At 45.1% G+C, this 25,108-nt stretch overlaps 1 protein-coding gene across 2 annotated transcripts; it reads left to right on the top strand.

The window, feature by feature from the left end:
* Positions 1-849: 849 nt before the first annotated feature.
* alkal2b (ALK and LTK ligand 2b) lies at positions 850-25,108 on the top strand. 2 transcript variants are annotated; one of them, XM_055862682.1, is made up of 6 exons: positions 850-1,969; positions 8,483-8,815; positions 11,408-11,461; positions 11,643-11,723; positions 19,835-19,908; positions 23,405-25,108. In XM_055862682.1, exons 2-5 carry the CDS (start codon positions 8,536-8,538, stop codon positions 19,897-19,899), a joined length of 480 nt encoding a protein of 159 aa, XP_055718657.1. In that variant the 5' UTR covers positions 850-1,969; positions 8,483-8,535; the 3' UTR covers positions 19,900-19,908; positions 23,405-25,108. The 2 variants fall into 2 exon arrangements, with proteins under 2 accessions (XP_055718657.1, XP_055718659.1); XM_055862684.1 differs by lacking the exon at positions 850-1,969 and having other exon boundaries at positions 8,371-8,815.

Raw genomic sequence — 25,108 nt, 5'->3', positions numbered from 1 at the left:
GTAAAATATAATGCTAATTAACATTAACCCCTCAGGTAGCTAAGGAAGACAAGCCTGGAAAATAATAGCCGAAACCACACGAGCACACACGCACATAAACACACACACACACACACACATAAACACACACGCACACATAACCACACACACACGCACAGAAACACACAGACACACATACACACACACGCACATAAACACACACACACATATAACCACACACACGCACATAAACACACACACACACACATAACCACACACACACACACAGATAACCACACACACGCACATAAGCACACACACGCACATAACCACACAAACACACATAACCACACACATACACACGCACATACCCACCCACGCACATAACCACACACACACACACACACACACACACACATAAACACACAAACACATACACAGGGCATGTTCCAGGCATAAGCAACAGTGGTTTTTCTCTTATGTCAGTCACTGACAGCCACTCAATTAGCCATGTCAGCTAACAATGTTTTGATTGGTAGTTAGTCTAGCCAGCTATCTAAACTTGACGTAATCATGGAGAATACCAGGGCAAACAGGGGACGTGCCCAGGGGCTCTGACCTCCTGGGGCCCACATAGGTTTTGTTTTTCATTCTCACTCAGACATCATATTACCATGGCATAAATCATTACAGAATGGGTAGAATTGCAGGAAATGTGCCTTAACCCCCCCCACCCTCCCACCACCAAATATTGCTTAGGGCCCCACACAACCACACACACAACCCCTGACTCAGGGCGCAGAGAGGAGGAGGAGAGGAGCGAGATGTTTTCTTATGCATTAAGTGAGTGGTGTTCAGATTAAGTAAACGAAAGCAATATTGGGCGCAGGGGAGAGTCCTGCGTTCCCGCGCTCCGAGGTCAGTTTGTCAGCAGAGAGCAATTGGAGTGGTTGTGAGAGTTTATGTGAGAGCGCTCGTGTGTGTGTGTCTCCAGAAATACACAAACCACCCTGCTTCAGTAATCAAATTAATGTCGGGGATTTCCTGTCCTCTGGCGGACAATATGTGATTAAACGGAAATCGATCGAGGAGGAACTTCGCCGGAGCAGGATTTATACAACATTTTAGTGTTAACCATAACGCTGCTCCTGTCCCATTCAGGGACGCGGTTGAACGGGAGAAAGTTTCTACCTTACTATATTACTAACAATCATTCCCCTGCTCTGTCGACTGAGAGGAGATATATAGGAGAGGAATATAACGTTTTTTTTCCAAACCGAGAGCACTGAGAGAACTGCATGGGGCGACCGGGGCCAGGGCTCGTTATCGATCCGGTGTAAATATGACGTCTGTGTTCGGTTATGCTCCCGTCTTGAACGCTGTTCTGATCGAAGACAACCCGGGATAATAGATAAATACTCCGGGGACTTCACCACACACACACACACACACACACACACACACACACACACACACACACACACACACACACACACACAAAGTGCGCGGCAGTGGCACGCACGGTGAGCCAGCCAGCATGTAGCGGAGGAGCTCACGACACACCGGGCAGCCGACTTCATCAGCAGGAGATGAGGTCTAGAGTTATTAAAAAAGTTGCATCAGTCGTTAATTTATCCACCCACTCTACTGCGGCGGTTCCGTCGCCACCGTCAACAGAGGAGCACCAGATATAAAACAGCGTACGGGACTGGGAACAAAACCCACTGAACTTAGGACACACGGCGCACGCCTGTCCGGACAAAAGTTGCGGTGGAGCACCCGAGATAGGGGATACGTATTTGGAGAGAGGCAAAGGACGCACGGCACGGCGAAGACAAGCTGTGTGTGTAGTTAGGAGTGTGTATTGGAGCGTGTGTGTGTGTGTGTCTTGTGTGTAGTTGAAGCGATTAAAAGGTGTTTAATCCTGGAACACGTAGCACCAGCAGGTTGGCTTCTGTTCACCTGGTACCCGCGAGACAACACAACTCAGGTAACTATAAACCTATTATATTACCGGTCCTGTTCCCGTTTGAACCCTGAGTGTCTGCCACTTAACTGCTGTTCATAGTTAGAACATAAGTCGAAGGCATAGTGTCTCAAACGGGACTGTGCTTTTACGCAGCAGCTTTAGTTACCCAATTGGCCAACTGTTGGCAGCCCTCACGGGTCATAGCAGTAGTCTGGTGTTAGTACCACGGATCAGACAGGGACAGGGGGACATTGGAATAACGTTCCCTCTCTCTCCTTCTCTCTCTCTCCCTTTCATTATTTTGTGTCTGTGTGTGTGTCGGTGTGTGTGTGTTTCAAAGACAGAGAGAGAGACCTTTGATCAGGTAGTTCAGGCAGGGAACCACATACTACTTTCTACTGATTCCTGTCTGTCCTGATGACAACAGAGGAGACAGATAACTGATGAAACTATAGAGGAGACATACAACTGATGAGACTATAGAGGAGACAGACAACTGATGAAACCATAGAGGAGCCAGATAACTGATGAGACTATAGAGGAGACAGATAACTGATGAGACTATAGAGGAGACAGACAACTGATGAGACTATAGAGGAGACAGATAACTGATGAGACTATAGTGGAGACAGATAACTGATGAGACTATAGAGGAGACAGATAACTGATGAGACTATAGAGAATACAGATAACTGATGAGACTATAGAGGAGACAGATAACTCATGAGACTATGGAGGAGACAGATAACTGAGGAGACAGACAACTGAGCTACATCACAGACAGTATTGGACACATACCATTGAATGCCTACTGCTCTGACTGTGTGTGTGTGTGTGTGTGTGTGTGTGTGTGTGTGTGTGTGTGTGTGTGTGTGTGTGTGTGTGTGTGTGTGTGTGTGTGTGTGCGTCTTATGCACTTCTCACCAATAAACGTAGCTCAAAGTGCTTCAAAATAAGTATTTGGTATGTGGCTGTGTTGAAGAGAGACTGCATTATGACTGCATGACTAATATGGTGTCTTAATGACTAACTGTCTAATAGATTAGTAATTATAATAATATGTGTTTGACTTCAGAGTGAGCATGGAGCTCACTGTGAAACTGCTGTGGTCCAGAATTCAACAAGTCTCTTTTCAGTTTAACCCTTTAGGCTATAAACCTCTAATGACATTTCACACACATAAACACAAACAAACAAACACACACACACACACACACTACAAAATTGTTGATTTAGCATGTGTAACTGAGATTCTAATCAGTACAGTGAACCATTGTAGCCAGTATGTAATGGTCCATCTAACCTCCTGAGGTGGAAACTGAGCTGCGCTTCCTGACCTCCTGCCAAATGTATGACCATATAAAGAATTTGAAAACAAGTTCAATTTTGATAAACTCCCATATCTATTGGGTAAAATACCACAGTATGCCATCACAGCAGCAAGACTTGTGACCTGTTGCCACAAGAAAAGGGCAACCAGTGAAGAACAAACACCATTGTAAATACAACCTATATTTATGTTTATTTATTTTCCCTTTTGTACTTTATATATTTGCACATCATTACAACACTGTATATAGACATAATATAACATTTGAAATGTCTTTATTCTCATTGTTTATTTCACTTTTGTTTCTTATCTATTTCACTTGCTTTGGCAATGTAAGCATGTATTTCCCATGCTAATAAAGCCCATTACATTGAAATTGAATTGAGAGAGAGAGAGACTGGGGGCGGGGGGGTTGTTAAACACTGATACATCTAGAGGTAACTGCCAAAATAAATGAAACGCCTGATTAAATGAAGGATACAAAGGATATTGAAAGCAAGTTGTTCCTGTGTGGTTCCCGAGTTTATTAAGCAATTAATGGTGTCCCATCCCTCCAATTAAGTTCCAGACACTTCTATGCCAAGAATCTATGCTAAGGCACATTAAACCTGTTCTGGCTGCATGTGGTGACCCAACACCCTGCTGATCTGGCTGCTCGTAGTGACCCAACGCCCTGCTGTTCTGGCTGCATGTGGTGACCCAACACCCTGCTGATCTGGCTGCTCGTAGTGACCCAACGCCCTGCTGTTCTGGCTGCTCATAGTGACCCAACGCCCTGTTGATCTGGCTGTTCATAGTGACCCAACACCCTGCTGTTCTGGCTGCTCGTAGTGACCCAACGCCCTGCTGTTCTGGCTGCTCATAGTGACCCAACGCCCTGTTGATCTGGTTGTTCATAGTGACCCAACGCCCTGTTGATCTGGCTGCTCATAGTGACCCAACACCCTGTTGATCTGGCTGTTCATAGTGACCCAACACCCTGTTGATCTGGCTGTTCATAGTGACACAACGCCCTGTTGATCTGGCTGTTCATAGTGACCCAACGCCCTGTTGATCTGGCTGTTCATAGTGACCCAACGCCCTGTTGATCTGGCTGTTCATAGTGACCCAACGCCCTGTTGATCTGGCTGTTCATAGTGACCCAACGCCCTGTTGATCTGGCTGCTCATAGTGACCCAACACCCTGTTGATCTGGCTGTTCATAGTGACCCAACACCCTGTTGATCTGGCTGCTCATAGTGACCCAACACCCTGTTGATCTGGTTGTTCATAGTGACCCAACACCCTGTTGATCTGGCTGTTCGTGGTTGGAAGTCATTGTGTGTCATAACAGTAGTGTCCTCTATCAAGTCTTCCCGGGTGCTGCGTTGAGGTCTAAAGGGGGGCATTGCTGCACTGCTGGGCTCTTTCAAGTAGCTACTGGAGTGTAGGATGAGGATGCTGTCTCCTCCGGTTTATCACCTACAACGGGACGGTTTTCATCAGACACTGTCCCCAATAAGACTTGATCCTCTACAGAGCAGGAGCATTTTCATACACTCAGCAGGAAGACGCTACATCTATGCAGGGACTGAAGTCTACGAGGTGGTCGGGTGGTTAAGTAACTGACTCTACCCTCAGAAGATGCTGCCAGTTCCTGTACAAACCTCCCATAGACAAGTGTACAGCTGCTCTACAATAGAGGGTTACTCACAGAGCCATCTCAAACAGATATGATTCGTACCATGATCCATCAGTGGAAAGGTGGTGCTGTTTTTGTGAGTAGTAGGGGCCAGTGTTAGGTAGGAGGAGAAAGTGTTAGGTAGGAGGAGACAGTGTTAGGTAGGACCTGTAGATTTACCATCAGGTAATGACTTCAATAGGTTTAACACCTTCTCCACTGACACTGTTTTCAGACTAACAGAGCAGATCTTGTTGCTCATAATATGATCATCAATCCATTGGACAATAGCTTGTTTGGAAGAATGTATGTCTACATTGTTGCTCAGTAATTACATTTTCTGTGTAAAAAAATCTGCAAAAATGATTGGCAATATCAACTGGTTTTGTTATGATTCTCCCGTCAACCTCCACACTAGATGGGCATGACGAGATAGATGTACCAACCACCACACTAGATGGGAGTGATGAGATAGATGTACCAACCTCCACACTAGATGGGCATGACGAGATAGATGTACCAACCTCCACACTAGATGGGCATGACGAGATAGATGTACCAACCTCCACACTAGATGGGCATGATGAGATAGATGTACCAAGGAAGCCCTTACCTGTGTTCCATACCTTTTTAGAATCATTTTTACAATCAATAAAAGCATTGTTGTAAAATAACTTTTTTTTTCTTTCGATTCAATTTAACTGCATAATTACGAAATGTTCTATAATTCAATTCATCAATTTCTAATTTTGACTTGGCTGCTAAGACTTTTGCCATATTTCTTTGAGAAAAAGCCTCACCCAGTTCATCATCAATCCACGGAGATGGACGCGCACCAACTGTACTCTTTCTTATTGGGGCATGATGGTCCATTACCTCAGTGAGCAAATCAATAAAACATTCTGTAGTGTGATTTAAATCATCCTCTAGATAAATCAGCTCCCAAGGTACAGCAGCCAAATCATTTAGAAATAGCTCATGATTAAATGTTTTAACATTTATTTTAACCACAATCCTAGGGGGTTTCTTTGGAACCTTGGTGTTCATGGTTATGGTCACAATATTATGGTCTGTCCAGCCCACTGGCATTGATCTGGTTTTTAAGCATTGCAATGGTATATTACAGAAAATCAGATCAATGCATGTGCCTGAACGATGACCCAACTTAATTGAAGATCTAGTACTATCATTAACCATTTGTTTCAAACCACAGTTCTTGGCATATCTCATCAATTTTGTTCTATTCAAATTATTGTGATCCTTCCAATTTATATTCAAACCACCCAGGATAAATACATCTCTGTTGCTATCTGTGGCCCGGTCAAACCCAGTACATAAGTCATCCAGCTAAGGACACCTTAGAGCTAGGAGGTCTATACACACATCCTACCAATATGGGTGCCTGGTGAGGTAGATGTACCTGAGCCCATAGTGCCTCTATTTGACATACATTAAGGTCATCCCTCCTCTTAAAAGGTATATGATTCTGAATGTACAGTGCTACACCCCCACCATTCCTATTCCTATCTCTTCTCAGTAGACTATATCTATGATTTCTGTCCCTTCTCAGTAGACTATATCCTTGAATGTTCATTTGCCCATCATTTAAAGATGAATCTTAATGCGTTTCGGTCAAAGCTAAAATATGAATATTATTTATGTTGACCAAGTTAAAAACCTCATGTATTTTGTTAGGAAGGCTACATACATTAACCTGAGCTATATGCAGCCCTTTCCTTATCAAGTGAAGATCCATAGAGCATGTATTCATTATAGTGGAGATCCATAGAGCATGTATTCATTATAGTGGAGATCCATAGAGCATGTATTCATTATAGTGGAGATCCATAGAGCATGTATTCATTATAGTGGAGATCCATAGAGCATGTATTCATTATAGTGGAGATCAATAGAGCATGTATTCATTATAGTGGAGATCAATAGAGCATGTATTCATTATAGTTGAAGTTGTCATGATACACTACAACACACAAACTCACATTTGAACATTAAATTAAAATAGCCAGGGAGTTACTCTAAAGTCCTGATACAATTGCCCGTTGATATAAAGTTTATCCATCACCATGGAGACTCGTTGATTCAGGCAACGCTTTTCCTTCCTGATGGGATATAGTTTTTTTTCCCCTTTCATTGATCTCGGGTGGGGAAGTGATCATTCATTCCAGAATCAGTGTTTCTGAGTACTCTACCCATGTTCTTCGTCATTTCCTTTTGCTTAAATGTGTCAAAACATGCAATAATAGCCCGTGGCCTATTTCCAGAGGCCTTACCTCTTCTATGGACTCTGGAGAAAGTGACATTACGCACAACATCAGTGGGCAGTTTTAGTTGAGCTGACATAAAGTCTTGGACTGTGTCCTCACAGCCTCTGCTGTTGTCATTCTCCGCTATCCCTGAGGATATTAGATTGTTCTGCATTGATCGACACCGTACATCAAGCAAGGTTTCTTTAAGTTGTTTGTTCTCCCTTTGCACCACCTCCACCTTGCTATGAATAGAGTCTACAGAACCTTTCAGCGCTGTGTTCTCTTTCCTTAGATCATCAATCTGACGTTGGCTGAATTCTAGACTAGCACATAATGCATTGATGTCCTCTCGTAATATATCCAAGATATCAAGTTTGGCAAGCCTTTCATTGATGGATTTTAACAAGTCCACATCCATATCAGTAAACCTCTCCCCACTCGCCACACGCGCCCCCTTACTAGGGGAGGGTTTGGTTCCATCGTTGATACCTATTGGCCAACCTGGTTTTGTTTTGTTGATTTGGTTGGTTGTCCTTAAAAACGCTTGAATCCTCCGAAACCAGCAACATGTTTCTTTGAGTTCGTAAGTATCTCTCGTCAATGAATCGTTCAAGCTCTTCAATGGATTCTGAATCACCCAGCGTGTTTACAGGCAGAGTTAAACACACAAACAAACTGTTCAGCCGTGGCTGAAAACCGCTGTTAGGTAGGAGGAGTCAGTGTTAGGTAGGAGGAGTCAGTGTTAGGTAGGAGGAGTCAGTGTTCGGTAGGAGGAGTCAGTGTTAGGTAGGAGGAGTCAGTGTTAGGTAGGAGGAGTCAGTGCTAGGTAGGAGGAGTCAGTGTAAGGTAGGAGGAGACAGTGTTAGGAAGGAGGAGACAGTGTTAGGAAGGAGGAGACAGTGTTAGGCGGGAGGGGAGAGTGTTTGGCAGGAGGGGAGAGTGTTTGGCAGGAGGGGACAGTGTTTGGCAGGAGGAGACAGTGTTTGGCAGGAGGAGACAGTGTTAGGAAGGAGGAGACAGTGTTAGGAAGGAGGAGACAGTGTTAGGAAGGAGGAGAGAGTGTTTGGCAGGAGGGGAGAATGTTTGGCAGGAGGGGAGAGTGTTAGGCAGGAGGGGAGAGTGTTTGGCAGGAGGGGAGAGTGTTTGGCAGGAGGGGAGAGTGTTAGGTAGGAGAACATCTGTCTATATCTCGGATATCTAAGGTCAACTGTTGTTCATGGAGTAACACCAAATTAGCTTTTCTGTATGCTAAATGTTGAGCCTGTGTTTGTTTACAGGGTAGTGTGAGGAGGTTCAACGCGGGGAAGACGTGGTCCCAGGGGTAGGAGCGATGAGTTCGCTGCGTGCCCCCGTCCTACTGGCGCTGCTGGTCCTCCTGCTGACCGCTGGATTCTGCAAACAGAGCTCTGTGCACGTGACCCCGGGGGCGAGTACAGGGGCGCGCACGGACGGACGCAACCTCCTGGAGCTCATCATGGACAAGGTGCGTCTGACGCGGCAGCAGCAGCACGAGGTACACGTGCGCTACCCCGCCAAAAAACAGGAGTTCACCTTGGAGACCAAGGAGAGGAATGAAGTGAACAAGTCTCATCACGGAGAACACATCATAGGTCAGTCATTAACCATTAGTAACACATCTCACCATGGAGACAACATCATAGATGAGTCATTAACCATTAGTAACACATCTCACCATGGAGACAACATCATAGGTCAGTCATTAACCATTAGTAACACATCTCACCATGGAGACAACATCATAGATGAGTCATTAACCATTAGTAACACATATCACCATGGAGACAACATCATAGATGAGTCATTAACCTCTACTTCATCACCCTCCCGAATCTGGGATCCTCCTCATCAAAAACGCTAACTAGCAGAGCCTAACCTAACGGGACAGGGATATCATATAATATAATTTTCATGAAATCACAAGTCCAATACAGCAAATGAAAGATAAACATCGTGTGAATTCAGCCATCATTTCCGATTTTTAAAATGTTTTACAGCGAAAACACAATATGTATTTCTATTAGCTAACCACAATAGCCAAACACAAAACCGCATATTTTCACCATGTTTCCACCGCATAGGTAGCTTTCACAAAACCGACAAAATAGAGATAAAATTCATCACTAACCTTGAACAACTTCATCAGATGACAGTCTTATAACATGTTATACAATACATTTATGTTTTGTTCGAAAATGTGCATATTTGAGGTTTAAATCATAGTTTTACATTGCAGCCACCATCAAAAATAGCACCAAAGCAGCCAGAATAATTACAGAGAGCAACGTGAAATATATAAATACTCATCATAAAACATTTATGAAAAATACATGGTGTACAGCAAATGAAAGATAAACATCTTGTGAATCCAGCCAATATTTCCGATTTATTAAGTGTTTTACAGCAAAAACACATTATAGAATTATATTAGCTTACCACAATAGCCAAACACACAAAAGCATTTATTCACCGCAAAGGTAGCTTTCACAAAAACCAGCAATAGATATAGAATTAATCACTAACCTTTGGACAACTTCATCAGATGACAGTCTTATAACATCATGTTATACAATACATTTATGTTTTGTTCGAAAACGTGCATATTTAGAGCTGCAAATCGTGGTTATACATTGTGAATACGTAGCAACATTTCCCCAGAATGTCCGGAGATATTTTGGACACTCACCTAATCTGACCAAAGAACTCATCATAAACTTTACATAAAAATACTTGTTGCATGGCAAATGAAAGATACACTGGTTTTTAATGCAACCGCTGTGTTAGATTTTTAAAAATAACTTTACCACAACATACAGCTTGGGTTATTGTGAGACAGCGCTCACCAACACGGCGGAGATTAGGCATCAACATATTACACAGAAATACGAAATAACATCATAAATGTTTTCTTACTTTTGCTGAGCTTCCATCAGAATGTTGTACAAGGAGTCCTATTTCCAGAATAAATTGTTGTTTGGTTTTAGAATGTCCATTTCTTCTGTCGAATTCGCGCCACAATGCTAGCCAAGGTTGCTAACATTCCCATCCTCTCTTGGCGCAAAGAACGGAAAACTCCAAAAGTCCCATTAAACGTTGAATAAACTGATAAAACTTGGTTGAAGAAACCTACTTTATGATGTTTTTCTAATATGTTTCAAATAAAATCAGAGCCGGAGATATTCGCCGTGTATACCGAACGCTTTTCAGAAGACAATGTCGAGCTCCCCCGCGCGCCGTCGAAGACAAAGAAAATACCGGGCCTATCTCTCCAAAAGCTCTTATTCGGCCTCAGATCAAGCTAGACACCCCATTCCACCTTCCACTGCCTGTTGACATCTAGTGGAAGGCGTATGAAGTGCATACATGTCGATAAATAAAAGCCAGTTGAATAGGCAGGCCCTGAAACAGAGCCTCGTTTTCAGATTTTTCACTTCCTGTATGGAAGTTTGCTGCCAAATGAGTTCTGTTTTACTCACAGATATAATTCAAACAGTTTTAGAAACTTCAGAGTGTTTTCTATCCAATAGTAATAATAATATGCATATTGTATGATCTAGAACAGAGCACGAGGCCGTTTAAATTGGGCACGATTTTTTCCAAAGTGAAAACAGCGCCCCCCTATTAACAAGAAGTATAGTAACACATCTCACCATGGAGACAACATCATAGGTCAGTCATTAACCTATAGTAACACATCTCACCATGGAAACAACATCATCGTTAAGCTGGATACCTGCTACTATTGACCCTTTAAAAATAATAAATACGTATAATTTTCCCTCTCAATTGTTGTAATTTGGATCTGCTGTGTCAATCCCCCCTTCTTGCTCATGTTTTGTTGATGTGGTAATCAAGTTGATGCTATCTCTTGTTTGATGTGGTAATCAAGGAGATGCTATCTCTTGTTTGATGTGGTAATCAATGAGATGCTATCTCTTGTTTGATGTGGTAATCAAGTTGATGCTATCTCTTGTTTGATGTGGTAATCAAGTCGATGGTATCTCTTGTTTGATGTGGTAATCAAGTCGATGGTATCTCTTGTTTGATGTGGTAATCAAGTTGATGCTATCTAATTTCACTGACACTGGTAAACACACCCAATCAAAAACACACTTTTTCCCACAAGTTGTCCGTCAGTCCTGCTTTCGTGTGGTCAAAATGGTGTTTATTTCCTGTACTCGCAGAGGTGTTCCCAAGAGACCTGAGGCAAAAGGAGAAGTTCCTCAAACACCTAACAGGTCAGACACTACTGCTTCTCTCTCTCTCTGTGTGTGTGTGTGTGTGTGTGTGTGTGTGTGTGTGTGTGTGTGTGTGTGTGTGTGTGTGTGTGTGTGTGTGTGTGTGTGTGTGTGTGTGTGTGTGTGTGTGTGTGTGTGTTCACCAGTGTAACTTCTGTCTGTGTCTCTGTGTGTGTTTCAGGTCCACTATACTTTAACCCAAAGTGTAGGAAACATTTCTATAGACTATACCACAACACCAGAGACTGTACCATCCCTGCCTGTGAGTATTACTGGCGGAAATATATGGAAATATACACACACACACACACACACACGCGCACACCCGCACACATGCACACATGCACACACACCCGCACACACCCGCACACACCCGCACACACACACACACACACACACACACACACACACACACACACACACACACACACACACACACACACACACACACACACACACACACACACACACACACACACACGCGCGGAAGATAGGGAGGGAAAGCCAGATGTATATCTACAGCCAAGCGTATTGCCCCTATCACAGTCATTACACTCATATACCTCTGATAAGGGGTTGCAAAATAACTTTTTTCTTGAAATCCTGGTTCCGGAATCCATCGACCAGGAATTCTGGAACATTTCTGGGAATTTTTTGAAAAGTTACCAGATTTGTACAACTCTAAGCTGCTATCATCTTGTGACATGTCTTGTGTCTGCCCTGACCCTATCTGACTAAACAGATATCAGAATGGCAACTATACACAGAAGCAGTATACACAGTATACACCTACTCATTCAAGGTGTTTTTTTTATTTAAAAAAAAAAATCTGCATTGCAGAATAATAGTAAAAGACATTAAAACTAGGAAATAACACATATGGATTCATTTAGTAACCAAAAAAAAAGTGTTAAACAAATCAAAATCTATTTTAGATTTTTAGATTTTTCAATGTAGCCACCTTTTGCCTTGATGACAGCTTTGCACACTGTTGGCGTTATCTCAACCAGCTTCACCTGTAATGTTTTTCCAACAGTTTGGAAGGAGCTCCCACATATGCTGAGCACTAGTTGTCTGCTTTTCCTTCACTCTGCGGTCCAACTCATTATAAACCATCTCAATTGGGTTGAGATTGGGTGATTGTTGAGGCCAGGTCATCTGATGCAGCACTCCATCACTCTCCTTCTCGGTCAACTAGCCCTTACACAGTCTGTAGGTGTGTTTAGGGTCATTGTCCTGTTGACAACAAATGATAGTCCCACTTAGTGCAAACCAGATGGGAATGCTTATCACTGCAGAATGCTGTGGTAACAATACTGGTTAAGTGTGCCTTGAATTCTAAATAAATCACTAACAGTGTCACCAACAAAGTTTCCCCACACCAACACACCTCCTCCTCCATGCTTCACGGCGGGAACGACATCTGCTCTGCGTCTCACAAAGACACGGCGGTTGGAACCAAAATTTTCAAATTTGGACTCATCAGACAAAAGGACAGATCTCCACCGGTCTAATGTCCATTGCTCATGTTTCTTGGCCCAAGCAAGTCTCTTCTTCTTATTGGTGCACTTAAGTGGTGGTTTTCTTTGAAGCAATTTGAACATGAAGGCCTGATTCACGCAGTCTCCTCTGAACTGTTGATGTTGAGATGTGTATGTTACTTGAACTCCATGAAGCATTTATTTGGCCTGAAATTTCTGAGGCTGGTAACTAATGCATTTATCCTCTGCAGGAGAGGTAACTCTGGGTCTTCCTTTCCTGTGGCGGTTCTCATGAGAGCCAGTTTCATCATAACACTTGATGGCTTTTGCGACTGCAAAGTTCTTGAAGAAACTTTAAAAGTTTTTGACATTTTCCATATTGACTGACCTTCGTGTCTTAAAGAAATGATGGACTGTCATTTCCCTTTGCTTATTTGAGCTGTTCTTGCCATAATATGGACTTGGTCATTTACCAAATAGGGCTACCTTCTGTATACCACCCCTACCTTGTCACAACACAACAGATTGGCTCAAACGCATTAAGAAGGAAAGAAATTCCACAAATTAACAAGGCACACCTGTTAATTGAAATGTATTCCAGGTGACTACCTCATGAAACTGTTGTCATCAAGGCAAAGGGTGGCTACTTTGAAGAATCTCAAATATAACATATATTTTGATTGGTTTTGGTTACTACATGATTCCATAAGTGTTATTTCATAGTTTTGATGTCTTCACTATTATTTAAGGTATAAAATAGTAAAAATAAAGAAAAGCCCTGGAATGAGTAGGTGTTTCCAAACTTTTGACTGGTATTGTATATACACTGTTTTTCAAACATTAGGAACACCTTACATGAACCCCCCCCTACGCCCTCAAAACAACTTCAACTCGTCGGGTCATGGACTCTCCAAGGTGTCGAAAGCGTTCCACTGGGATGCTGGACCATGTTGACTCCAATCAAATCAAACTTTATTTGTCACATGCAAAGAATACAACAGGTGTAGTAGACCTTAAAGTGAAATACTTACTGACAAGTTCAATGCAACAATGCAGTTCAAGAAAGAGTTAAGAAAATATTTAACAAATAAACTAAAGTAAAAAATTATAAAAAGTAACACAATAAAATCACAATAACGAGGCTATATGCAGGTGCTACCGGTACTGGACAATGTGCAGGGGTACAGGTTAGTCGAGGTAATTTGTACATGTAGGTAGGGGTGAAGTGACTATGAGTAGATAATAAACAGCGAGTAGCAGCAGTGTACATGTAGGTAGGGGGGAAGTGACAATGAGTAGATAATAAACAACGAGTAGCAGCAGTGTACATGTAGGTAGGGGTGAAGTGACTATGAGTAGATAATAAACAACGAGTAGCAGCAGTGTACATGTAGGTAGGGGTGAAGTGACTATGAGTAGATAATAAACAGCGAGTAGTAGCAGTGTACATGTAGGTAGGGGTGAAGTGACTATGAGTAGATAATAAACAACGAGTAGCAGCAGTGTACAAACTAATGGGGGAGGGGGGGTCAATGTAAATAGTCTGGGGGCCATTTTATTAATTGTTCATCAGTCTTATGACTTGGGGGTAGAAGCTGTTAAGGAGCCTTTTGGTCCTAGACTTGGGGCTCCAGTACTGCTTGCCGTGAGGTAGCAGAGAGAACAGTCTATGACAACGCCTAGCATACACGTACTGGATGGCAGGAAGCTTGGCCCCAGTGAAGTACTGGATCGTACGCACTACCCTCTGTAGTGTCAGTAGTAGTCAGATGCTGAGCAGTTGCCATACCAGGCTGTGATGCAACTGTCAGGATGCTCTCGATGGTGCAGCTGTAGAACTTTTTGAGGATCTGGGGGCCCATGCCAAATCTTTTCAGTCTCCTGAGGGGGAAAAGGTGTTGTCGTGCCCTCTTCACGACTGTCTTGGTGTGTGATAGTTTGATAGTATGTTTGTGATGTGGACACCAAGGAACTTGAAACTCTCAAATCGCTCCACTACTGCCCCGTCGATGTTAATGGGGGCCTGTTTGGCCCCCCTTTTCCTGTTGTCCACGATTAGGTCCTTTGTCTTGCTCACATTGAGGGAGAGGTTGTTGTCCTGGCACCACGCAGCCAGGTTTCTGACCTCCTCTCTATAGGCTGTCTCATCGTTATCGGTAATCAGGCCTTCCACTGTGTCGTCAACAAATTTAATGATGGTGTTGGAGTCGTGTTTGACCACACAGTCGTGGGTGAACAGGGAGTACAGGAAGGGGGGCCCCAGTGGGGCCCCAGTGTTGAGGATCAGCGTGGAAGACGTGTTGTTGCCTACCCTTACCACCTGGGGGCGGCCCGTCAAGAAGTCCAGGATTCAGTTGCAGAGGGAGGTATTTAGTCCCAGGGTCCTTAGCTTAGTAATGAGCTTTGTGGGCACTATGGTGTTGAACGCTGAGCTGTGTTCAATGAACAGCATTCTGACATAGGTGTTCCTTTTGTCCAGGTGGGAAAGGGCAGTGTGGAGTGCAATTGAGATTGCGTCCTCTGTGGATCTGTTGGGGCGGTATGTGAATTGGAGTGGATCTAGGGTATCCGGGATGATGCTGTTGATGTGAGCCATGACCAGCCTTTCAAAGCACTTCACGGCTACCGAAGTGAGTGCTACGGGGTGGTAATCATTTAGGTAGGTTACCTTCGCTTCCTTGGGCACAGGGACTATGGTGGTCTGCTTGAAACATGTAGGTATTACAGACTCGGTCAGGGAGAGGTTGATAATGTCAGTGAAGACACTTGTCAGCTGGTCCGTGCATGCTTTGAGTACACGTCCTGGTAATCTGTCTGGCCCTGCGGCTTTGTGAATGTTGACAAGTTTAAAGGTCTTGCTCACATCAGCTACCGAGAGCGTTATCACACAGTCGTCTGGAACAGCTGGTGCTCTCATGCATGCTTCAGTGTTGCTTTCCTCGAAACGAGCATAAAAGGCATTTAGCTCGTCTGGTAGGCTCGCGTCACTGGGCAGCTCATGGCTGGGTTACCCTTTGTAGTCCAAAATAGTTTTCAAGCCCTGCCACTTCTGACGAGCGTCAGAGCCGGAGTAGTAGGATTCGATCTTAATCCTGTATTGATGCTTTGCCTGTTTGATGGTTCGTCTGAGGGCATAGCAGGATTTCTTATAAGCGTCCGGATTAATGTCCAGCTCCTTGAACAGGGCAGCTCTAACCTTTAGCTCGATGCGGATGTTGCCTGTAATCCATGGTTTCTGGTTGGGATATGTACGTACGTTCACTGTGGGGACGACGTCGTCGATGCACTTACTGATAAAGCCGATGACTGAGAGGGTATACTCCTCAATGACATTGGATGAATCCCGGAACATATTCCAGTCTGTGCTAGCAAAACAGTCCTGCAGCGTAGCATCCGCGTCATCTGACCATTTCCGTATTGAGCGAGTCACTGGTACTTCCTGCTTTAATTTTTGCTTGTAATCAGGAATCAGGAAGATAGAACTCTGGTCAGATTTGCCAAATGGAGGGTGAGGGAGAGCTTTGTACGTGTCTCTGTGTGTGTGGAGTAAAGGTGGTCTAGAGTTTTTTCTGCCCTCTGGTTGCACATGTGACATGATGGTAGAAATTAGGTAAAACGGATTTAAGTTGCCTTCATTAAAATCCCTGGCCACTAGGAGTGTCGCTTCTGGATGAGCATTTTCCTGTTTGCTTATGGCCTTATACTGCTTGTTGAGTGCAGTCTTAGTGCCAGCATCGGTTTGTGGTGGTAAATAAACAGCTACGAAAAATATTGATGAAAACTCTCTTGGTAGATAGTGTCGTCTACAGTTTATCTTTAACTTCTTTGGGGTTGGGGGCAGTATTTTCACGTCCGGATGAAAAGCGTGCCCAGAGTAAACTGCCTGCTACTCAGGCCCATATGCTAGGATATGCATATTATTAGTGGATTTGGATAGAAAACACTCTGCAGTTTCTAAAACTGTTTGAATTATGTCTGTGAGTATAACAGAACTCATATGGCAGGCAAAAACCTGAGAAAAAATCCAACCAGGAAGTGGGAAATTTGAGGTTTTTAGTTTTTCAACTCTTTGCTTATCCAAGATACAGTGGAAATGGGGTCATGTTGCACTTCCTAAGGCTTCCACTAGATGTCAACAGTCTTTAGAACCTTGTATGATGCTTCTACTGTGAGGTGGGGCAAATGAGAGGGGATTGAGTAAGGTCTGCCATGAGCTGACCATGCGCTGACCATGTGCGTTCATGTGAGAGTTAGCTTGAGTTCCATCGCATTTCTGAAGACAAAGGAATTCTCCGGTTGGAATATTATTGGAGATTTTTGTTAAAAACATCCTAAAGATTGATTCTATACTTCGTTTGACATGTTTCTACGGACTGTAATATTACTTTTCGTCTGAACTTTTGCCTGGACCTGCCCACCCGTCCTGAGTTTAGATTGTGTACTGAACGCACAAACCAAAAGGAGTTATTTGGACATAAATGATGGACATTATCGAACAAAACAAACATTTATTGTGGAACTGGGATTCCTGGGAGTGCATTCTGATGAAGATCATCAAAGGTAAGTGAATATTTATAATGCTATTTCTGACTTATGTTGACTCCAACATGGCAGATATCTCTTTGGGTTGATTTGTCGTCTGAGCGCTGTACTCAGATTATTGCATGGTTTGCTTTTTCCGTAAAGTAAAGTATTTTTGAAATCTGACACACCGGTTGCATTAAGGAGAAGTGGATCTAAAATTCCATGTATAACACTTGTATTTTCATCAACAATTATGATGACTATTTCTGTAAATTGATGTGGCTCTTTGCAAAATGTTGTTTTGGAACTACGGAACATTATGCGCCAATGTAAACTCAGATTTTTGGATATAAATATGAACTTTACCAAACAAAATATACATGTATTGTGTAACATGAAGTCCTATGAGTGTCATCTGATGAAGATCCTCAAAGGTTAGTGATTCATTTGATCTATATTTCTGCTTTTTGAGACTCCACTCTTTGGCTGGAAAAATTGTGTTTTTCTGTGATTTGGCTCTGACCAAACATAATCGTTTGGTTTGCTTTCGTCGTAAATCCTTTTTGAAATCGGACACTGTGGCTGGATTTACAACAAGTGTATCTTTAAAATGGTGTAAAATACATGTATGTTTGAGGAATTATAATTATGGGATTTCTGTTGTTTTGAATTTGGCGCCCTGCAGTTTCACTGGCTGTTGACGAGGCGAGACACCACCGTCCCACATACCCTAGAGAGGTTAATATTAGACATCGCGCACCAGCTGTTATTGACAAATAGGCACACACCCCCGCTCCTCGTTTTAGCAGATATAATTTCTCTGTCCTGCCGATGAATATATAATCCCGTCAGTTTTATATTATCCGTGTCGCCGTTCAGCCACGACTCGATAGTACAGTTTTTAATGTCCCGTTGGTAGGATGGTCTTGGTCGCAAATCATCCATTTTCTTTTCCAATGACATTGGCCAATTGAACGGATGATAGGGGAGGTGTACTCACTTGCCTAAGAATTTTCCGAAGGAAGCCCGACCTCCGACCCCTTTTTCTCCATCTTTTCTTCACGCAAATGACGGGGATTTGGGCCTGTTCCCGGGAAAGCAGTATATCAAATGACGGGGATTTGGGCCTGTTCCCGGGAAAGCAGTATATCAAATGATAGGGATTTGGGCCTGTTCCCAGGAAAGCAGTATATCAAATGACGGAGATTTGGGCCTGTTCCCGGGAAAGCAGTATATCAAATGACGGAGATTTGGGCCTGTTCCCGGGAAAGCAGTATATCAAATGATGGGGATTTGGGCCTGTTTCCGGGAAAGCAGTATATCAAATGATGGGGATTTGGGCCTGTTCCCGGGAAAGCAGTATATCAAATGACGGGGATTTGGGCCTGTTCCCGGGAAAGCAGTATATCAAATGACGGGAATTTGGGCCTGTTCCCGGGAAAGCAGTATATCAAATGACGGGGATTTGGGCCTGTTCCCGGGAAAGCAGTATATCAAATGACGGGGATTTGGGTCTGTTCCCGGGAAAGCAGTATATCAAATGACGGGGATTAGGGCCTGTTCCCGGGAAAGCAGTATATCAAATGACGGGGATTTGGGCCTGTTCCCGGGAAAGCAGTATATCAAATGACGGGGATTTGGGCCTGTTCCCGGGAAAGCAGTATATCAAATGACGGGAATTTGGGCCTGTTCCCGGGAAAGCAGTATATCAAATGACGGGGATTTGGGCCTGTTCCCGGGAAAGCAGTATATCAAATTCATTTAAAAAAAATAAGTTACAAACAACGCAAAAACAAATAAGAAAATAGAACAGTTGGTTAGGAGTAAAACGTCAGCCATCCCCTCCAGCATCATTTGTCATGCTTCCAACAGTTGTGTCAAGTTGGCTGTATTTTCTTTGGGTGGTCGTCCATTTTTGATACACACAGGAAACTATTGAGCATGCAAAAACCCAGCAGCGTTGCAGTTCTTGACACAAACCGGTGCGCCTGGCACCTACTACCATACCCCATTCAAAAGCACTTCAATATTTTGTCTTGTCCATTCACCCTCTGAATGGCACACACACACAATCCATGTCTCAATTGTCTCAAAGCTTAAAAATCCTGCTTTAATCTCCTCCCCTTCATCTACACTGAATGAAGTGGATTTAACAAGTGACATCAATAAGGGATCATAGCCTGGATTCACCTGGTCAGTCTACTTCATGGAAAGAACAGGTGTTCCTAATGTTTTGTGCACTCAGTGTATATGTCATTATTCTAAATTATAACAACGATGCATTCCAGCAATAATGACTTACTCTAACAATGTGTGAGTTACTCAAAACATTGTTGTTTGTAGACTGACCTGTGGTGTTGTTTTTCAGACTATAAGAGGTGTGCCCGTCTTCTTACCAGACTGGCAGGCAGTCAGAGGTGTACAGAGAGGTAGAATAACCTGGTAAGACTATGGAAGATTATCTCACTTTCTCTATCTCTTCCTCTCTCTTCCTTTCACCTCTCTCTCTCCCTCCTTCCCTCTTCCTCTCTTTCCCCCTCCTTCTCTCTTTGCCTCTCTCCCCCTCCTTCTCTCTTTCCCTCTATCTCTTCCTCTCTTCCTTTCACCTCTCTCTCTCCCTCCTTCCCTCTTCCTGTCTCTCTCTTTCTCTCTCTCTCTCCCCTCCTCTCTTTCCCTCTCTCTCCCCCTTCTTCTCTCTCTTCCTCTCTCTCTTTCTCCCCCTCCTTCTCTCTTTCCCTCTATCGCTTCCTCTTTCTTCCTTTCACCTCTCTCTCTCCCTCCTTCCCTCTTCCTGTCTCTCTCTTTCTCTCTCTCCCCCTCCTTCTCTCTTTCCCTCTATCTCTTCCTCTCTCTCCCCCTTCTTCTCTCTCTTTTTCCCCCTCATTCTCTCTCTCCCTCTATCTCTTCCTCTCTCTTCCTTTCACCTCTCTCTCTCCCTCCTTCCCTCTTCCTCTCTCTCCCCCTCCTTCTCTCTTTGCCTCTCTCTTCCTATCTCTCTCTCCCCCTCCTTCTCTCTTTCCCTCTATCTCTTCCTTTCACCTCTCTCTCTCCCTCCTTCCCTCTTCCTGTCTCTCTCTTTCTCTCTCTCTCTCCCCTCCTCTCTTTCCCTCTCTCTCCCCCTCCTTCTCTCTTTCCCTCTATCTCTTCCTCTCTCTCCCCCTTCTTCTCTCTCTTCCTCTCTCTCTCTCCCCCTCCTTCTCTCTTTCCCTCTATCGCATCCTCTTTCTTCCTTTCACCTCTCTCTCTCCCTCCTTCCCTCTTCCTCTCTCTCTCTCTCTCTCTCCCCTCATCTCCTTCCCTATATCTCGTCCTCTCTCCCCCCTTCTTCTATCTTCCTCTCTCTCTCTCTCTCTCTCTCTCCCTCCTTCCTTCCCTCTCTCTCTCTCTCTCCCCTCCTCTCTTTCCCTCTATCTCTTCCTCTCTCTCCCCTTCTTTTCTCTTCCTCTCTCTCTTTCTCCCCTCCTCTCTTTCCCTCTCTCTCCCCCTTCGTTTCTCTTCCTCTCGCTCTCTCTCCCCTCCTCTCTTTCCCTCTATCTCTTCCTCTCTCTCCCCCGCCTTCTCTCTTTCCCTCTATAATTTCCTCTCTCTCTCCCCTATCTCTTCTTCTCTCTCTCCCCCCTCTTCCTCTCTCTCTTTCCACTCTCTCTCCCCCTCCTTCTCTCTTTCCCCTCTCTCTCGCTCTCTCCCTCCTTCTCTCTATCACTTCCTCTCTCTCCCCCTCCTTCTCTTTCCCTCTATCTCTTCCACTCTCTCTCTCCCCCTCCTTCTTTATTTCCCTCTCTTTTCCTCTCTCTCTCTCCCTCCTTCTCTCTTTCCCTCTATCACTTCCTCTCTCTCTCTCCCTCCTCTCCTTCCCTTTTTTCCCCTTCTTATCTCTCTCTCCCATCTTCTCGCTTTCCCTCTCTCTCGCCCTCCTTCTCTCTATCTCTTCCTCTCTCCCCTCCTTGTCTCTTTCCCTCTCTCTTCCTCTCTCTCTCTCCCTCCTTCTTTCTTTCCCTCTCTGTCGCTCCCTCTTTTTCTCTTTCCCTCCTTCCCTCTATCTCTCTATCGCTTCCTCTCTCTCTATCCCTCTCTCTCCCTCTATCGCTTCACCTCTCTCTCTCTCCCTCCTTCTCTCTATCGCTTCACCTCTCTCTCTCCCTCCTTCCCTCTTTCTGCTGTTTCCTCTCTCCTTTCATCCTTCCCTCTCTCTCTACCTTGTCACCTCTTTATCCCAGTGTTTAAGGGGTAGAGCGTATATAATGAGTGTCTTTATAGCAGATAAATCAGCATTCGTTTCCTCCCGCTAGTAAAAGTGAATTATATGCTAGGCTGCTGTGTACACTGTCTGACGGTGTGTGCGCGCGTGCGCGCGTGTGCGCGCGCGCGTGTGTGTGTGTGTGTGCGTGCGTGCGTGCGTGTGCGTGTGCGTGTGTGTGTGTGTGTGCTGTAGGGCTGAGCTCCATAGCAGTATAATTCAGTCGTTGAATTCAATAACAAATAGTTCGTAGGTCTGTAAATTCCAGTGTCAATCTGTAGCCGTTGATTTAGTGGTAGAGTCGTCAAATCAAAAGAATTCCAGAAAGACATTAAACAGGGGAAAACAGAATTATGTTTTTTATTGTAGATGTGAAACAGTGAATTTTTTTTGGTATATATATATCAGACTGTCATCGCTGTTACTCTTTCGCTCTTTTCTTTTTCTCCCTCCCGCCTGCCGTCCCTCCCTCCCTCTCTCTCTCTCCCTGTCTCCCCCCTCTCTCTCTCTCCCTGTCTCCCCCCTCTCCAACTCTCACCCCCTCTCGGTCTCTCTCCAACTCTCTGTCTCCCGCCCTCCCTCCCTCTTTCCTCCTCTCTCCCCCCTCTCTGTCTCTCTACTCCTCTCCCCCCCCTCTGTCTCTCTCCTCCTCTCACCCCCTCTCGGTCTCTCTCCAACTCTCTCTCTCCCCCCTCCATCCCTCTCTTCTCCTCTCACCCCCTCTCTGTCTCTCTCCTCCTCTCTCCCCCCACTCTGTCTCTCTCCCCCTCCCTCCCTCCCTCTCTCCTCCTCTCTCCCCCCTCTCTGTCTCTCTCCTCCTATCCCCCCTCTCTGTCTCTCTCCTCCTCTCCCCCCCCTCTGTCTCTCTCCAACTCTCTCTCTCTCCCGCCGTCCCTCCCTGCCTCTCGCTCTCCCCCCTCTCTGTCTCTCTCCTCCTCTCACCCCCTCTCTGTCTCTCTCCATCTCTCACCCCCTCTCGGTCTCTCTCCAACTCTCTCTCTCCCCCTCCCTCCCTCTCTTCTCCTCTCACCCCCTCTCGGTCTCTCTCCAACTCTCTCTCTCCCCCCTCCCTCCCTCTCTTCTCCTCTCACCCCCTCTCTGTCTCTCTCCAACTCTCTCCCTCCCTCCCTCCCTCCCTCCCTCCCTCTCTCCTCCCCCCCCCCCCTCTCTGTCTCTCTCCAACTCTCCCTCCCTCCCTCCCTCCCTCCTCCTCTCCCCCCTCTCTGTCGCTCTCCTCTCTCCTCCCTCTCTCTCTCCCTCCCTCCCTCCCTCTCTCCTCCTCTCCCCCCCTCTCTGTCTCTCTCCAACTCTCTCTCTCTCTCCCCCCTCCCTCCCTCCCTCCCTCCTCCTCTCCCCCTCTCTGTCTCTCTCCTCCTCTCTCCCCCCTCCCTCCCTCCCTCCCTCCCTCCCTCCCTCTCTCCTCCTCTCCCCCTCTCTGTCTCTCTCCTCCTCTCTCCCTCCCTCTCTCCTCCTCTCTCCCCCCTCTCTGTCTCTCTCCAACTCTCTCTCTCCCCCCTCCCTCCCTCTCTCCTCCTCTCCCCCCCCCTCTCTGTCTCTCCAGATATATCATTAGTCTGTCATGTCTCTATATGTTATTAATACCACTGAAGCCTCTCAGACCACTTTCTCTAGGAAGAAATACCACATGCAGCCAAGTACAAAGTTCACTAAATCTCTCTCTCTCTCCAACTCTCTCAACAGAGCCCATGAAAGAGAGAAGTGCCTTGGAAAATGAACAGAGAGACTGCTAGTACTATCTATATGTGTCATGGGGAACGTTAGTTATGTTAGGACGTTCATAGAAGCTCACACATACTCTACTCTATTTTACTCAACTCTACATTCAGACAATCTCCGAGTTCAGCTGCCAAAAACCATGACGACACGTGGATGCTATTTTACGACACTTGGATTATATCATGACACTATGCGGGAGTGCTTCTGTGTTCATTGACATGCCTTCATGGGTTAGAACAAAACATTTGGTTGGAGTTTGGTTGGTGGTCTCTGAGCTGTGGTTGTAGACAGAAAGAAAGACTGACAGACAAAGACAGACAGGCGGACACAGGGACAGACAGACACACAGACAAACAGACATACACACAGACAGACGCACGGACCGACAGACCGACAGACAGACAGACAGACAGACAGACAGACAGACAGACAGACGTAGACAGTCACACAGACAGACGTAGACAGACAGACAGACGTAGACAGACGTAGACAGACAGACAGACAGACAGACAGACAGACAGACAGACAGACGTCCTGATATGTTCGTCAGCTACATTACTCAGATGCAGAGAACCACAGAAGTAAACTAATCTCTGATGTAATGACCTGATTGGTAACCTGGTAGTAATATAATTCCTGATGGAATGCCTGACTGGTAGGCTGGTGCTCTGCATCAGGACTCTCTACTGCAGGAGGAGTAATCTGCCACACTGCTTCAGGATTTATGGAAAACCTGGGAATTTTGGGAAAGTTACCGGAATTTTGCAACCCAATGAGGACCAATCTGACATCACAGCCTATTCCCTATACTTCACTTACCAGAGCTCTATGAGGTTACCAGGTTACCAGAGCCCTATGAGGTTACCAGGTTACCAGAGCCCTATGAGGTTACCAGGTTACCAGAGCCCTATGTGGTTACCAGGTTACCAGAGCCCTATGAGGTTATCAGGTTACCAGAGCCCTATGTGGTTACCAGGTTACCAGAGCCCTATGAGGTTACCAGGTTACCAGAGCCCTATGAGGTTACCAGGTTACCAGAGCCCTATGTGGTTACCAGGTTACCAGAGCCCTATGAGGTTACCAGGTTACCAGAGCCCTATTTGCCAGGTTACCAGAGCCCTATGAGGTTACCAGGTTACCAGAGCCCTATGAGGTTACCAGGTTACCAGAGCCCTACAGCAGGTTACCAGGTTACCAGAGCCCTATGAGGTTACCAGGTTACCAGAGCCCTATGTGGTTACCAGGTTACCAGAGCCCTATGAGGTTACCAGGTTACCAGAGCCCTATTTGCCAGGTTACCAGAGCCCTATGAGGTTACCAGGTTACCAGAGCCCTATGAGGTTACCAGGTTACCAGAGCCCTATGAGGTTACCAGGTTACCAGAGCCCTATGAGGTTACCAGGTTACCAGAGCCCTATGAGGTTACCAGGTTACCAGAGCCCTATGAGGTTACCAGGTTACCAGAGCCCTATGAGGTTACCAGGTTACCAGAGCCCTATGTGGTTACCAGGTTACCAGAGCCCTATGTGGTTACCAGGTTACCAGAGCCCTATGAGGTTACCAGGTTACCAGAGCCCTATTTGCCAGGTTACCAGAGCCCTATGAGGTTACCAGGTTACCAGAGCCCTACAGCAGGTTACCTTCCCTGTAATGTAAATATTGTAAATA

Source organism: Salvelinus fontinalis, chromosome 15 (genome assembly GCF_029448725.1).
Source record: "Salvelinus fontinalis isolate EN_2023a chromosome 15, ASM2944872v1, whole genome shotgun sequence".
NCBI classification, from domain to species: domain Eukaryota; kingdom Metazoa; phylum Chordata; class Actinopteri; order Salmoniformes; family Salmonidae; genus Salvelinus; species Salvelinus fontinalis.
Note: the sequence above shows the minus strand (reverse complement) of the source record. Positions and strands in the feature narration are given on the sequence as shown.

Excerpts from the sequence above, each read along its gene's own strand:
- alkal2b (XM_055862682.1), top strand. The coding sequence starts at position 8,536 with ATGAGTTCGCTGCGTGCCCCCGTCCTACTGGCGCTGCTGGTCCTCCTG. Across the intron at positions 11,462-11,642 it reads GTTCCTCAAACACCTAACAG|GTCCACTATACTTTAACCCA; the intron begins GTCAGACACTAC and ends TGTGTGTTTCAG. Across the intron at positions 11,724-19,834 it reads AGACTGTACCATCCCTGCCT|ACTATAAGAGGTGTGCCCGT; the intron begins GTGAGTATTACT and ends GTTGTTTTTCAG.